At 59.4% G+C, this 13,008-nt stretch overlaps 1 protein-coding gene across 1 annotated transcript in view; it reads right to left on the bottom strand.

The window, feature by feature from the left end:
- The window catches only part of VOLCADRAFT_89878 (uncharacterized protein), a gene marked incomplete at both ends in the record, with an annotated part of 19,070 nt that extends 6,690 nt beyond the window's left edge, over positions 1-12,380 (bottom strand). Inside the window, 22 exons of the mRNA XM_002949384.1 lie at positions 21-87; positions 370-524; positions 912-1,009; positions 1,500-1,603; positions 2,123-2,169; positions 2,697-2,891; positions 3,379-3,489; positions 3,809-4,262; positions 4,617-4,758; positions 5,528-5,834; positions 6,049-6,255; positions 6,640-6,693; positions 7,098-7,198; positions 7,524-7,599; positions 7,813-7,929; positions 8,471-8,593; positions 9,419-9,459; positions 10,337-10,409; positions 10,605-10,712; positions 11,300-11,356; positions 11,755-11,857; positions 12,367-12,380. Of these exons, the coding sequence (XP_002949430.1) occupies positions 21-87; positions 370-524; positions 912-1,009; positions 1,500-1,603; positions 2,123-2,169; positions 2,697-2,891; positions 3,379-3,489; positions 3,809-4,262; positions 4,617-4,758; positions 5,528-5,834; positions 6,049-6,255; positions 6,640-6,693; positions 7,098-7,198; positions 7,524-7,599; positions 7,813-7,929; positions 8,471-8,593; positions 9,419-9,459; positions 10,337-10,409; positions 10,605-10,712; positions 11,300-11,356; positions 11,755-11,857; positions 12,367-12,380 (2,754 nt within the window). The remainder of the gene's footprint in view (positions 1-20; positions 88-369; positions 525-911; positions 1,010-1,499; positions 1,604-2,122; positions 2,170-2,696; positions 2,892-3,378; positions 3,490-3,808; positions 4,263-4,616; positions 4,759-5,527; positions 5,835-6,048; positions 6,256-6,639; positions 6,694-7,097; positions 7,199-7,523; positions 7,600-7,812; positions 7,930-8,470; positions 8,594-9,418; positions 9,460-10,336; positions 10,410-10,604; positions 10,713-11,299; positions 11,357-11,754; positions 11,858-12,366) is intronic.
- Positions 12,381-13,008: the final 628 nt, after the last annotated feature.

Here is a 13,008-nt window from a genome sequence, read left to right as displayed (position 1 = left end):
TACGACAACAGGAAGCCCACCAAGTGGAAGAACACGACCCGTAAATCTGAGGCGCCCAGGCTACTCTGTGCTGCCACCAGGTCCAACCTGTTCGTACAGGGGATCCGCATGAGGATCCGCGTCACGACGTCCGGGTACACCAAGGTCGAATATTCCCATGGGGACGGGTGCTTTCCTAATACCAAACTTCCCATCCCTTCTCATCCCCTCTTTGCGAAATATAACGTGATTTCCACTTCGGCGTTATTAAATACGCACATAGAAAAGCCTAGCAGCGATATTACCTCCCCCAATGCAAAAGAGAACACGCCCCAAAACCCGCCAACGCAAGGAGGCACACGCAACACACACCCCACACCGCACACACACCTGGCGATGTTGTTGAGCACCCGCATGACGCACGCCGCCGCCTCCACGAAGTTGGGCGGCAACCGCTCAGGCCGCGCCTCCGCGGGGGTGCAGCTGGGCGCCGCACGGAGCAGCACCGCGGTGAGCAGCGACGGCAAACCGGCCATGGAGGTCTCCTGCGAGTGTTGTGTGGCCGGTGCGGGGGTTTTGGGGGGGGGGGGTTACGACGAAGCACGGACGATGGTCGAAAAGAAATACGGGGAGCGGAGTGGAGTGGAAGTGGAGTGGAAGTGGAAATGGAGTGAAAGTGGGGTGGAAGTGGAGTGGAAAGCGGGAAGGGGATAGCTCATCCCGTGGGTGGCATGACGGGGGCACTCACGGTGCAGAAGCGCGACGCATGATGTAGAGGATGGTTTCTAAGGGGGGCGTTTCGTCGACGACCGCGCTTCGAGACTGATGAGAAAGAGAACGAAAGCAGAGACCAGCAAAACGGAGAGGCGAAGCATACCACGCGCATCGCACACGCTGCGCCGCCGTTCGTACGGCGCCGTAGACTGCCGTACCTGGAAAGCCAGCGCTATGGCGGCGCCGTTGGCAGCGGCCGGCAGCCAGCGCTTCTGAATCGTGAGTCCACCAGCGGGGGAGCGGCGCCGGGGCCCTCCTGCGCATTTTATTCCGTCCGGAGATCGCGAATGATGTGGGTGTGGGTGTGGGTGTGGGTGAGAATGGTGCAAATGAATGCTAAAGTGTGTATGGATATGGGGTCCAAAGAAGCCGTAGGAGGCGGGCGCGCGCGCTCCTCACGACACGAGGCCGCACTCTCCTGCCCATTCTTCCCATCCTTCCTAGCAATCATGAAGTGTGGCCTCATTGACGATCGCCATCTCTTCTTCCCCCCCTCCCTACTCGCACACACGCCGGCAGCTTACTGGACTCTTGTATATAAGTCCCCAGCCCCACCCCCCGCCCACAGCACCTACCCCCTCGACACAACATGTACGCATATACATATGACACATAGGGGTGCTGTGGGCTGCGGGCGGGGCTATATATACATCATATGTATATGCGTGTCATATGTGTGTATGTACATATATTGTACACATATCATCTGCAGGTGTGCGTTATCGGCATCACAACATGTGTACGACCTGTGATAGCCTCCAGCAGAGCCAGGCACTGGAGCACATATCCGGGTATGGGGGCGGTGTCGTTGGCGGCAGGCTGGTCGAACAAACTGAACAGCTCCGTGGACCTGGGCCGCAGGAGGCCGGGGCAACGACAGGACAGGACAGGGGCAAGGACAGGGGCAAGTGACAGGGGCAAGTGACAGGGGCAAGTGACAGGGGCAAGTGACAGGGGCAAGGACAGGGAGGAGCCGCCGTCAATTGGGACGGGGCCAGTAGGGACGGTGTAGATGAGGCACGGGAGACACGGAGCAGGCAATTGTGCACGTGGCTATGAGCCTCCGCGGGCGCTGCCACGTGTAGCTGCAGCAGCAGCAGCAGCAGCAGCAGCAGCAGCAGCAGCAAGGCCGGTACCATGCCGGGACTCCTCTGCTCGGGCCCCTTGTCCTGCCCAGACCACCTTTCCCCCGGCCCCCGTGGCCTGACGTTGTGCCCAGCCACATTTTAGTCGCAAGTACGGAGCTTCTTCTTTCCCCCCCTCTCTGTTCCCCTTACCTGACAATCTGGGGTAAAGAAGGGGGGAGGCGGCTGGGAAAGATACGCCAAGCCAAGGAAGCAGCTTCCGGAAAGGGGGTCGGGTAACGTACCTGTGTATGAGGCCGCATGCCACCACATACGCCACGAGCTCCTCCTGCTGCGCGTGCAGGGATTGCTGGTCCGCAAAGGGCGTCCGACACAAGCACGCCAGAGTCTGCTTACATACATACATACACACAAAATCCGGGAAGCATCAGAGCGGAAGTAACCAGCCGAGGATTAGGGCTGACCCTGGTCAAACACCCAGTCAATACCCCCCCAGCGCCAGCGCCAGCACCAGCGCCAGCGCCAGCACTGCCACTATTTCCACTATCGCAACGGCCACTGCAGAAAAGACAAGGCATCGTCCCGCAGCCTCCCGCTGTCCCGCACGTCCAAATGCGGGACAGACCCACGGCCCCGCACATCACCCCACACCGTCCCACATTCTCGCACACTAAAACACACACACACATGCGCACATGCACATGCACACGCACACAAACCCTAGTTAGGTCATTCTTACTAGTTCCTACTCCGCAGCTGAGTTCTCTGACACACACACACACACACACACACAAAAGCACACATCACCCCAGCCAAACCCCACGTAACCTACTCCCCACATCCTCCCCACCCACCCACCTGCAGCAGCGCCGCCAGGTACCTTGCCTCCGGGGGCTCCTCCCACACCTCATCTGCCGCAAGGCCGTTGTAGCGGTCCAGCGCCCGCATGCCGCACCGCACCAGACCCGCCAGTGCACCCGCCCCGCAGCGGGCCAGCAGCCAGGCGGTGTTGTGGGGCGACGAGGTCACCAACAGCGCCAACAGCTCCATCAACTGGGTGTGTGTTGGGGGATGGGGCCGCGGGGCATGTGATGCATAGAGCCCGGTCAGGCGGTGCTGATGATGCTGGAATTGGTTGTGGCGTTAATGGTGTCTTTAATGGTGGCGTTAGTGGTGGTGGTGGTGGTGGTGGTGGTGGTGTAAGTGCCACGCCGCGACACGTGAATGTGTGACGCATGCGACCGCGAGTGAATGAATAGATGAATAGATGAATGAATGAATGGATGAATGGATGACGTAAAAATGGATCGATCGAATCACCGGTGCTGCCGGCACTGCATGGCCGTGTTAAGTTCGGGACGATGCTTTTGAAGTGGCAGGACGGTTCTTCGGGACGGGGGTTTGCTAGGGGGTTGACTCTACGTGGTGGTGGTGGTGGTGGTGGTAGTAAGGCGGGCGCCGGACAGCATTTTACGGGACCGGACATGGTCCTGGCTGGTGAGAGAAACTGGCCCTCTCTCCCCCCTGCAATGTGCCGTACCTGCACTGACGTCTGCGGCGGGTGGGAAGACGCGGCCGCCACCGGTGTCGTCAGCAACTCTGCCAGCGCCGCCAGAAGGCCGGAAGGTCGGGACGCGTGGAGCGCGATGCCCTGCGCAATCATCACGACAAAGGGAATGAAGCCGCGGGAGACCACACTTCTCAACGACATTGACATGCGTGAGCTCTGATCTGATGAGAGATGAGAGCACCGTTGTCACGAAGCTGCAATGCGGCCCGGTGTTGCCTGGTGGCGCAGCTCGCAGCTCGTGGCGGGCTACCCTGCGTTTTGTGCAATCGCTCGGGCTCAACGCCCACTGCTAAAGAACCCCCCGTACCGTACCGCAAAACACTGTGAAGTACTGCAAAGCACTGTAAAGCCTTGTAAAGTACTGTAAAGCATTGTAAAGTACTGCAAAGTACTACCGTACCTTGCTCCTCCCGCCTAAGTCAGTGTGAACGCGCTGCAGCAGGTGCTTCACAGACGCAGCTGCCGCCGCCGCAACCGCCGCTGCCTCCGAGCCCACCGGCGAGACCCCGCCGCCTGTACATGCCCCCCCGCCGCCGCCACTGCCACCACCGCTGCCAGCAATCCCCGCAACCGGCCCTGCAGCATCCCCTTTGCTCCCAGAGCCGCCACCGTTGCCCCGGACCGCTGCAACGACATCGCTAGCGCCTGCTGCCGCTGCAGCAGCGGCCGCAGCAGCAGCGCCTCTCCGGCGGCCCGCCTTGCCGGCGGCAGCTGCGGCGGCAGCCGCCGCAGCCGCCGCCGTGGCGGTATCCCTCAGTGCCGTTCCCACCAATTCTGCCCAGGCCGCCACGAGCTCGCGTCCATCCGCACCTTCAAGGAGGCTCTGCAGGTGCGCCGGCTCCTCGTAGTTGGGACTGCGTGTGTGTGTATGTATGTATGCATGGTGGCAGGATGACATGATGTCTCCGTGAGAGGGGTGGCCAGTGGGGACCAAGATGAGTGAGGGACCAGTGGAAGAAGGTTTTGGTTCGGAGGCATTTACGTACCGCGGTGCCTCAACGGCAATCAGAAAACATCATCATTGGAAAAACGTGAACCCGAAATGACACGCCATAAGCTGATGGAAGACTGGACCTTAGACAGAAAACTAGATATAATAGAATGAAAGGGGACGTCCTCACTCACCACTGCTTTTGCCGCCCTTCCATAACTTCTTCCATTCATCTTTCAACACACCGACACACCGGCACACGCACGCACGCACCCACCGCGCGGCCTCCATCCTCGCCAACGTCTTGCAGGCCCTCCGCCGCATGCCCTTCTGGCGCCTTCGTGGATCCGTACTGAGGGTGATGGAGCGGTCGGAGGAGCGCAGCGGGCTGGGGCAGGAGCTGCTGTCGGGCGCGAAGGCTGCAACGGGCCAGGTGTCGACAGGTGGTTGAGATGGTCAAGAGCCAGGGGCAAGAGGTTCCATGGCCATTCAACAACGGGCGCGACAGAACTGAATCATCTGTTCAGTCCGGGATGGACTAACAACGGGCGCGACAGGTGATTGCGTTCAGGAAGAGATTCCATGGCAATTCAGCCAAGCACTGTCATCACCTAGCATCATCTAGCCACTGTCACATCAGTTTAATCCAAAAAGACGGCAGGATAGGGTGTGGCTGTGCTAGGCACGGCAGAGTGCTGTGAAGGTGTGAAAGCGACCGCAGTGGAGGCGTATAAAGGGGTCAGTCAAAGAGGCGGTGGTTGACGCCCGAGTTGTGCTTTATGTGCTGGTGTGCTTCATGTGCTGGTGTGCTTTATGTGCTGGTGTGCTTTATGTGCTGGTGTGCTTCATGTGCTGGTGTGCTTTATGTGCTGGTGTGCTTTATGTGCTGGTGTGCTTTATGTGCTGGTGTGCTTTATGTGCTGGTGTGCTTTATGTGCTGGTGTGCTTTATGTGCTGGTGTGCTTTATGTGCTGGTGTGCTTTATGTGCTGGTGTGCTTTATGTGCTGGTGTGCTTTATGTGCTGGTGTGCTTTATGTGCTGGTGTGCTTTATGTGCTGGTGTGCTTTATGTGCTGGTGTGCTGGCCTTACTGGTGCATCCTGCCAAGTTCGGGGCTACCTGGGCTGTGCGCCCGACAGAGGAAGGAGGAGGGCATGGTGCCCCACACACCTAGGGCCCTAAACTCACCCGCGTTAGAGCTCGACGTGGGCAACAGCGCTGACGGCGAGCAAGGCAACAGGCCGCCGGCGCCGCCAGCAGCGGCGGCGGCGATAGCGGACAGAGCGCCCGAAGAAGCCGCACGGGCCGCGGCGCCGCCGCCGCCAGGCGGCGTCACAGGACGCCCCAGCGGCGGCGGCGTCGCTGCCGCGGCCGCCGCCGTGTGCCCGCCGGCGCCCGCGGACGCCACTTCCGGTGACGGCGGCCGAGTGTACCGCGATTGCGGCGAGCGCGGCGACGTCGTGTTGCCGTCCATTGTACGGCGTTCGTACAGGTCCTGTGCAATAATAACAAAATATTAAAGCATGAAAGCCACCACCACCCTCCTGTATACGGTGTTTGAGACGTCGCAGAAATTCACTTCCCCACACAACCCAACCCGCAACTCCCCGGAGGATTAGTTTGGATCTTGGGGAAATCGGAGCTGAGCCCAGCATGGGTCATTTAAAATGAGCCACGCCAGTTTCAAAGCATCACTCCGCTGGCCCCACCTTGCCCAGCGCGGCTCTCTCCTTGATGAGCTCCAGGTGCTGAGCCCTCCTCGCAGCCGCCTCACGCAACCGCTCCTCAATCCGTATGGACAGCACGTCGCGCAGGCGCTGGCGCGCCTCGGCAACCTGCGCGGCGGCGGCGCGCTGTGCCCGGCTGGCCGCCTCACGCGCCGCTGCTGCAGCCCGTCGTTCCTCCTCTAGCTTGGCCTATAGAGACAGGGGCAGGGGGCAGGGGAGCAGAGGCCTGGAGGGGTTGGTGTGGAATGAGGGGATAGGAGGGCGACGAACAGGAAGAAGATGCAACCCGAACATTAATAGGGAAATATACGGCCGTCTAATGTATGTGTGTTGTGTGTGTATGTATGTACCCCACGTGGGTATGGTGTGAAGCACACACGCTGTGGCCCAGGTCTCGGACAGATCGAGTCGTTCCCCCCACCCACGGGCAAAAACAGGTAGAGCGAGTAGCGACGCTCGTCCACCCGGCCCCGCCCCGACTTCCTTTTGCCCCGGATTTTTTTAAATCCGCCTCCTCCTCTACAACCGCACAAGCACATGACAGTACACACACGCACACACACACGCACACACCTGTGCGGCCATCTTACGCCGCTGCCGGTCCGCCAGCTGCTCACGTCGCTCCGCCTGAGAGGAAGTGTGTCGGTCAATGGAGGGTGGAGAGAGAGAGGTTTGCGAGAGGCGAGGCCGTCTTTCGCTGACGGTGACGGCGAGACGAAAGGAAAGGAAAGCCAAAGGAAAGAGAGGACATCGACGAAGGAGAGGTCTCGGGCCCAGATAAAACGTGCTAGCAGGTGAGACGGAGAGGGAGAGAAAATGATGGATAAGAAATTTAAGGTATAGAGATTTTTTTCAACTTCAGGCAACATTTCGTAAAACAAAAGGAAAGAAGAGGAGAGGTGGGGAGGTGTAAAAAAAAGGAAAGAAGAGGAGAGGTGGGGAGGTGTAAGACAGACATACGTTCAGGAAGACAGGTGGGAACAAGCGCTCTCTCGGCTTCATCCCATCACCTCCCCCCCCCCCCCGCGCACCTCCAACAGCTTGCGCCGCTCCTGCGCCTCCTCCACTGCGGCCGCCGCGCCCTTGCCGCGCTGCTGCAGCGCCTCAAGGGCTTGTCTGCGCCGGGACTCGCCTGGTGGGCGGTGAAGAACGGGGCCGAAGAGGGAATCACGTGCTGACTCAAGAATAAACAACTTCAGACGTCCCTGGAGTGTTTGCGTGTGTGTTTGTGTGTGTTGCGTGTGCTTGTGTGTGGAGGAAGGGTGGGAGTCATGTGATGCCAACACAACGAAGCGGAGCAGAGGGAGGAGTCGTATTGTGCGTGTATGTCACGTCTCGGTGTCGTTACTCAGAGAAGTGTAACGCCACATGGCCATATGATGATATGGTGCGAAAGCCAAGAAAAGCAATCGTAGGAAGGGGAGGCCGTAACGAGGCAAGACGCCAGTCCTCCTCACCTTCCTCCAGCTTCTCCTGTAACGCCAGCTTCTTATCCATCTCCAACATCTGGTTGATGAACGCCACTTCCGCCACCTGCGGAGGTGGGCGTTCGTTTCCAGGGGCAGTGCGGGTAACAGTACGGCACAGTACGGAAGTCGTTCCGTGGCCAGAGTACGGTATGTATATTACCCCTCCTTTCCCCTCCCGCCCTCTCCGAGGCCTCCAGGCGTGAAGGCGCTGTTCACTGCACTTCACTTCCTCCCCTCTCTCCCCCTCCCCTTCTCTCTGAGGCTCTGAAGTTCTGACCTTCTTCGTCTCCTCCACCGCCTTCTGCACTCGCTCTGCCAAGTGCGCCTGCCGTAGCTCCGCACTGCGAGCAATCTTGCTGTCCACACGCGCCGCGATGGCGCCTGCCCGCTCCTCCTGCATGGGTTCGGTTTGTTCGGTTGGTGCGTGTACGGGTGTGGTGAATGACATCATGCCGTAGAGAAAAGTACCAACAGAAGGATATCGGTGCGAATGGAAAAGGCGGACGAAAAGGAAATGTGTAAGAAGATTGCAGACACCATTAAATTGCCGTTGCCTACCCGCAGTTCAAAGAATTGAGCAGCCAAAAGACCTCAGAAAACGCTGTCTCCAGGAGGACAACATGAGTCGCTGCCCAACATGACAATTTGAAACAACCAACAGTATAACTCACTGACTACAGAGAAAAAACTTTGCCGACCGGCAGTTGGTAGTTAAGTTCGTCTGGGGAGTGAGGGAGGGACCGTCAACCAGCTCATTCCTTTCTCCCAGTGCCGTCCTCTCTTCCCTCCCACCATCCCCTGCCCGCGGAATGCACCGTACCGTACCGTACCGTACCCAACCTATGGTACCGGATCAAGTTATCCGTACCGCACCGCCCCCCACTGTGCGGTCTGTAGCCCCAGCCGGAGCCAACCGCCGAACCCGTAGGACCCACCATCAAGGACTTGACGGTCTGTCTGCTCTGGTTTGCTTGCGCCAGGCGGGCCAGCTTCTCTTCCACCATGGCTTGTCGGGCCTTCTCCGCACGCGCCTGCCGCTGCTCACTGGCTCTGCGCACCTCCGAGGGGGACAGCTTGCGACCTGGGGCCCTCAGCGCCACCGCGCAATCGGGTGTGAGTGCGAGTGTGAGTATGACTACGAGTATGAGTATGAGTATGAGTGTGAGTATGAGTATGTGTAGAAATAAACTGAGAGAGAAGTGCGTGCGTGTTCCCGCGCACGCGTGTGTTTGTTTCTGTGTGTGTGTCTGTATGTGTGTGTACGTATGTGTGTGAAGGTTAACAAGTATCTGACGGGGCCTGACACTGGTCAGGGGCTGTTGCCCAGGCCCAACGGAAAGACCGCCTAAGCTCTCTCCCTCGGACGGAAGAGGGGCGCGAGGGGCCTCTGCCCCCTCCTAAAGCAACCGAAAGCTGCAGGTCCGCTACCTCCGCTCTCCTCCCCCAGGGGGTGGGATGTGTGTGTGTTTGTGTGTATAATCTACATATACATGTGGGCCGGTGAGGGTGGGTGGGAGACGCCCTCCCTCGGTCTGTCCATTCCCCCAGTGCCCTCCCTCCTTCCTTCCATCCACCCATCACCACCACACGTCATGCGTGTGGCACAACCGTCCCACCCATCGTCCCACTTTCCACACACTCACGGAAGTCGTCCCCAAGAGCCACCAGGAGCGAACAGCAATTACTCGTCAACACCCCGTTCAAGCCACGTCTGCCCGCCCTTAATTACTCGCAAAGCCTTCGCGCGTTATTACTTAAAACAATAGCAATAAAAATCAAAAGCAATCAAGTACGTGATCACTGCACGTGATGGAGGCGGCGTCACCACCTATAGCAAGCAGGTAGGGGGTATGGGGCCCCCAATCCTGGGGCTCACGACTCACTGGGAGAGGAAAGTATTTTGTGATGTAAGGAGTCCAGCGGGCTGGGGGGGCCGCCAGAGGGGCTGAAACAGCTGTCACTGCTGGCCAAAACCCCGTCGCCGCTGCTGCTACAGCCGCCGCCACTGGCGGCAGCGGCGGACGTCATCTTAAGCCGCGGCGGCGGTGGCGCCGACCCTAGACGAAAGCTACTACCCCCGCCGCTGCCGCCGCCGCCGCCGCTGCCGCCGCCGCCGCCGCTGCCGGCAGCAGTTGCTACCGCCGCTGCGGCCGCTGCCTGCCCCGCTGGCCCTTCACCTAGGTGGTGATGTGTCCTTTGCGATGTCCCCGGCCTGGACGGTTGTTGCTGTTGCTGCTGCGGCTTTTGGTGGGATTGTAGTTGTTGATATTGGTCGTGTTCCCGTTGTGATTGCTGCTGCCGCGTAAAAAGCTCGTTCCAGTTCACCTTCCCTTTCCATGGGGCCGCGTCGGACGAAGCCGCAGCCGCAGCCGCCGAGGCGGCGGCGGCGGCAGGAACGCCAATGCCACCTTCGCTGGCTCCGAAACCCGTCGCGGCTGGTGACCCTGCCAAAGTCATCGCCGATGGGCCACGTGTCCCACAACACCGCGCGCGTGTCAGAGCGTCATTAGGAGTGAGAAGCACCAACGTAAGGAGGAAAAACCCATGTCCTTGCCTTGCGGCTTGCTGCATGTGCGTGCGGGTGACAGCGCATTCGCTCCTCCGTCCCCAATATAACAAGGAGAACCTTTTTTTGACGGCAGTCCTGGCACGGGTCGATATGGCCCGTGGGTCATAAAATGAGTCAGTCCTCTTAGATCTTCCTATTTCATCAATGGAAAACGGTCATGCCAGCAAGCCAGGGGTCACAAAATGACCCGTGGGTCATGCCACCAATGAACCAGGGGACCCCTGCCACACACCTGCGACACCTTCACCGCGCCAGCCCGGCGCACCGCCACAGCTCACCACGCGCCGCATCATCCCCAGAAACGCCTCCGAATGCAATTGCGCATATGAAGGCCCCATTCCGTGGATTGCGGCGGCGGCAGCCGCCGCCGCTGTCGCCGCCGTCGCCGCCTGCACCGCTGCCGGAATTCCTGGGGCTGCAGCATCGGCAGCCGCCGCCGCCGCCGCTGCCGTTGCTGCGGCCGCTGCAGCCGCAGCGGCTGCCGTGGCGTTGAAAGGCACCTGCATCCGAGCTGCTGCGCTGTGCCCGGCCCCACTGCCTCCGCTGCCTCCGCCGGCGAAGGTGCCGATGCGGGGACTGCGGTTGCTGGCCCTCCTACACGTCCGCACCTGTGCGCGACCGCGCGCGCGCACGCGCGTGTGTGCGTGTTTATGTAAGCGCGTTCACACGGGCCCGTACGGAAACGGGCATGCAAGGCCGAAAGTATTGCAGTAATTATCTCTTTATACGTGTTGGAGGAAAGGCTACTGTCAGTTGGCGCGTGGATTGGGGCTGACGGCAGCAGGCCGCTGCGGCAGGACCCATCCTGAGCGTCAGAAACACACACGCACGCATTTGTTGGCTATGATCACGTACAGCCAGCTAGTCTGCCAGTCAGCGAGCTATACAGGGAGATGTGAACCCCGCAAGGAATGCATAGATGACACACATGACACCACCACCGCCACCGTCACCGCCACTACCAGGTCGTCGCTGCAGCCGGCCGGCACGTCAATGCCTCTGCCTCAGACAGATGCCGCAAAGGGAAAATGCACGTGTCGTCGTGCTTAGCTATCGCCCTATCGGTAACGTGTGGGAAACGGCGCTGGGCATCCGGAAGTGGTCTTAAGATGTCCCATTGGAACCCCGCATGCATGTATGCATGCCCGGACGCAAGCACGTACGTACGCACGTACGCGCAAGAGGGGGAACGCACCTCCCAGGCGACCTTTTGACCGCTTGGCGATACCACGGACTCCAACTGGGCGCGCAGCTGCGGGTCGGCAGGCGGCAGGGTAGGTTGAGCAGTGCGGGCGGGAGGGCGGCTGTGGGCCGCGGCAGATATGGAAGGCTGAGTTGTGTCCGGCAGGGGAAATACGTGATGACGTGTGGCCACGTGCAGCAGCAGCAGCAGCTACATCAGCAGTGGGGACCAGGTGTAGCCCTCCCTAGCCTCAGATGGCAGTGCTTCACAAGGACATGTAAACCACCACACTCCGCAGCCAAGCGGATCGCCGCGGGCCTAGCGGAGCCTCGGGGATCCGAGCACTGCCAGATGCAGCGTGTTTGCGCGCCCTGCCTTGCCCTGTCCATCGCCCTGCGGGACAGGTTATTCGATGCCGTGCGGGGTGCTGCGTTGTGCTGTGTGCTGCTCGCGGGCTTTTACCGTACCTCTGCAAAGTCGCCCGCTGACGCCGCTAGGTACTCCTCCATGGCGGCTACATGGCTCAGCGAGCAGTTCAGCTCGCACGTGAGGTAGATGTCGTCAAGTGTCCTGAGGCAGAGGTTTCGGAGGGGGACGTGCCCTGTGAGAGGCATATGCCTTGAGGATGCGTGGTTATAGAAGGGAGCGTGGATTTGGGGGGGAAGCATAGCTTGATTTGAACAGTATCTTTATGCGTGGATGGATGTGCTTGGAATGTAAAGGGCTGCGCCTCTTCAGCTTGAATGACGGGGGACCAGGGAAAGGGGGAGACAGGGAGCGAGAACAGTGGTGGTGCCAACACCGCCGGAAGCAGAGGGGGGTGCCGCCCTCCCCAGCCTGACCCCTACCCAGGGTTATGCATATTATCGCATGCAACAAGAGCACGGCGACGGTCCCCTAACCAGCCCTCTTACTTTGTAAGCTGCTTGAACAGCTTCGGCCATGACCGCCCAGACCTCCCATGACGAGCGTCCACAACATGCCAGCCCGGATCCTTGAAAAATCATCACAGATTTGAGCGTTAATAATAAGTCCGAAGCGATTGCTGGCCGCCGGAGCACTACGCTTTTCGAACTCACAGCTCCCAATTCATTAGACTCCGCTATCTGCCCCGGCCTGCCGCCAGTTTGCGAGGTGTAATCCCGCCGATTTGCTGCTGGCGTCATATTATATGCAGGTCTGTAACCACAGCTGCTCCGTGACAGCTCCCCGCTTAGCAACGACACACCCGTGAGTGCGCAGCCTATATCTTATTAAAGCAAGCCTTGACATTTGAAGCTGCAAACAGAACGCAGACCACCGCAATAAACTTTGAGCGTTGTTGTCTCTTGGTGGCATGTCCAAGTGAGAAAGGCACACCAAATCCGGCATAAGGTTATTACATTCTAAACTTTTGCCTGAACGATTGTACTTTGACATAAGCGTCTTTCAGGCAACACAGCTGGATGTTCCCGCCTGCTCATTCGACCCGTAACGCTGCAAACGCGGGACTTGTAAAAAGAGCCCATGGTCCATCATCCCTGGGTGCGCAAAACAGACGCAAACCCATCATCAAAATAATGCCCATATCCAGTACAGACGGCCGCATAGTGTTTCACTCTTGGCTCCTAGATACGCGACAGTACGACAAACTCGTGTTCCCCCTTGAAGCAAGCAGCCTACAGTCCGTTGCACTATCCAATAACCAGAATCCCAAGCCAGGACAGAAACATACAGTCCAT

This window comes from Volvox carteri (assembly GCF_000143455.1).
Source record: "Volvox carteri f. nagariensis unplaced genomic scaffold VOLCAscaffold_14, whole genome shotgun sequence".
Classification (NCBI taxonomy): Eukaryota; Viridiplantae; Chlorophyta; class Chlorophyceae; order Chlamydomonadales; family Volvocaceae; genus Volvox; species Volvox carteri.
This window is presented reverse-complemented; position numbering and strand designations above follow the sequence as displayed.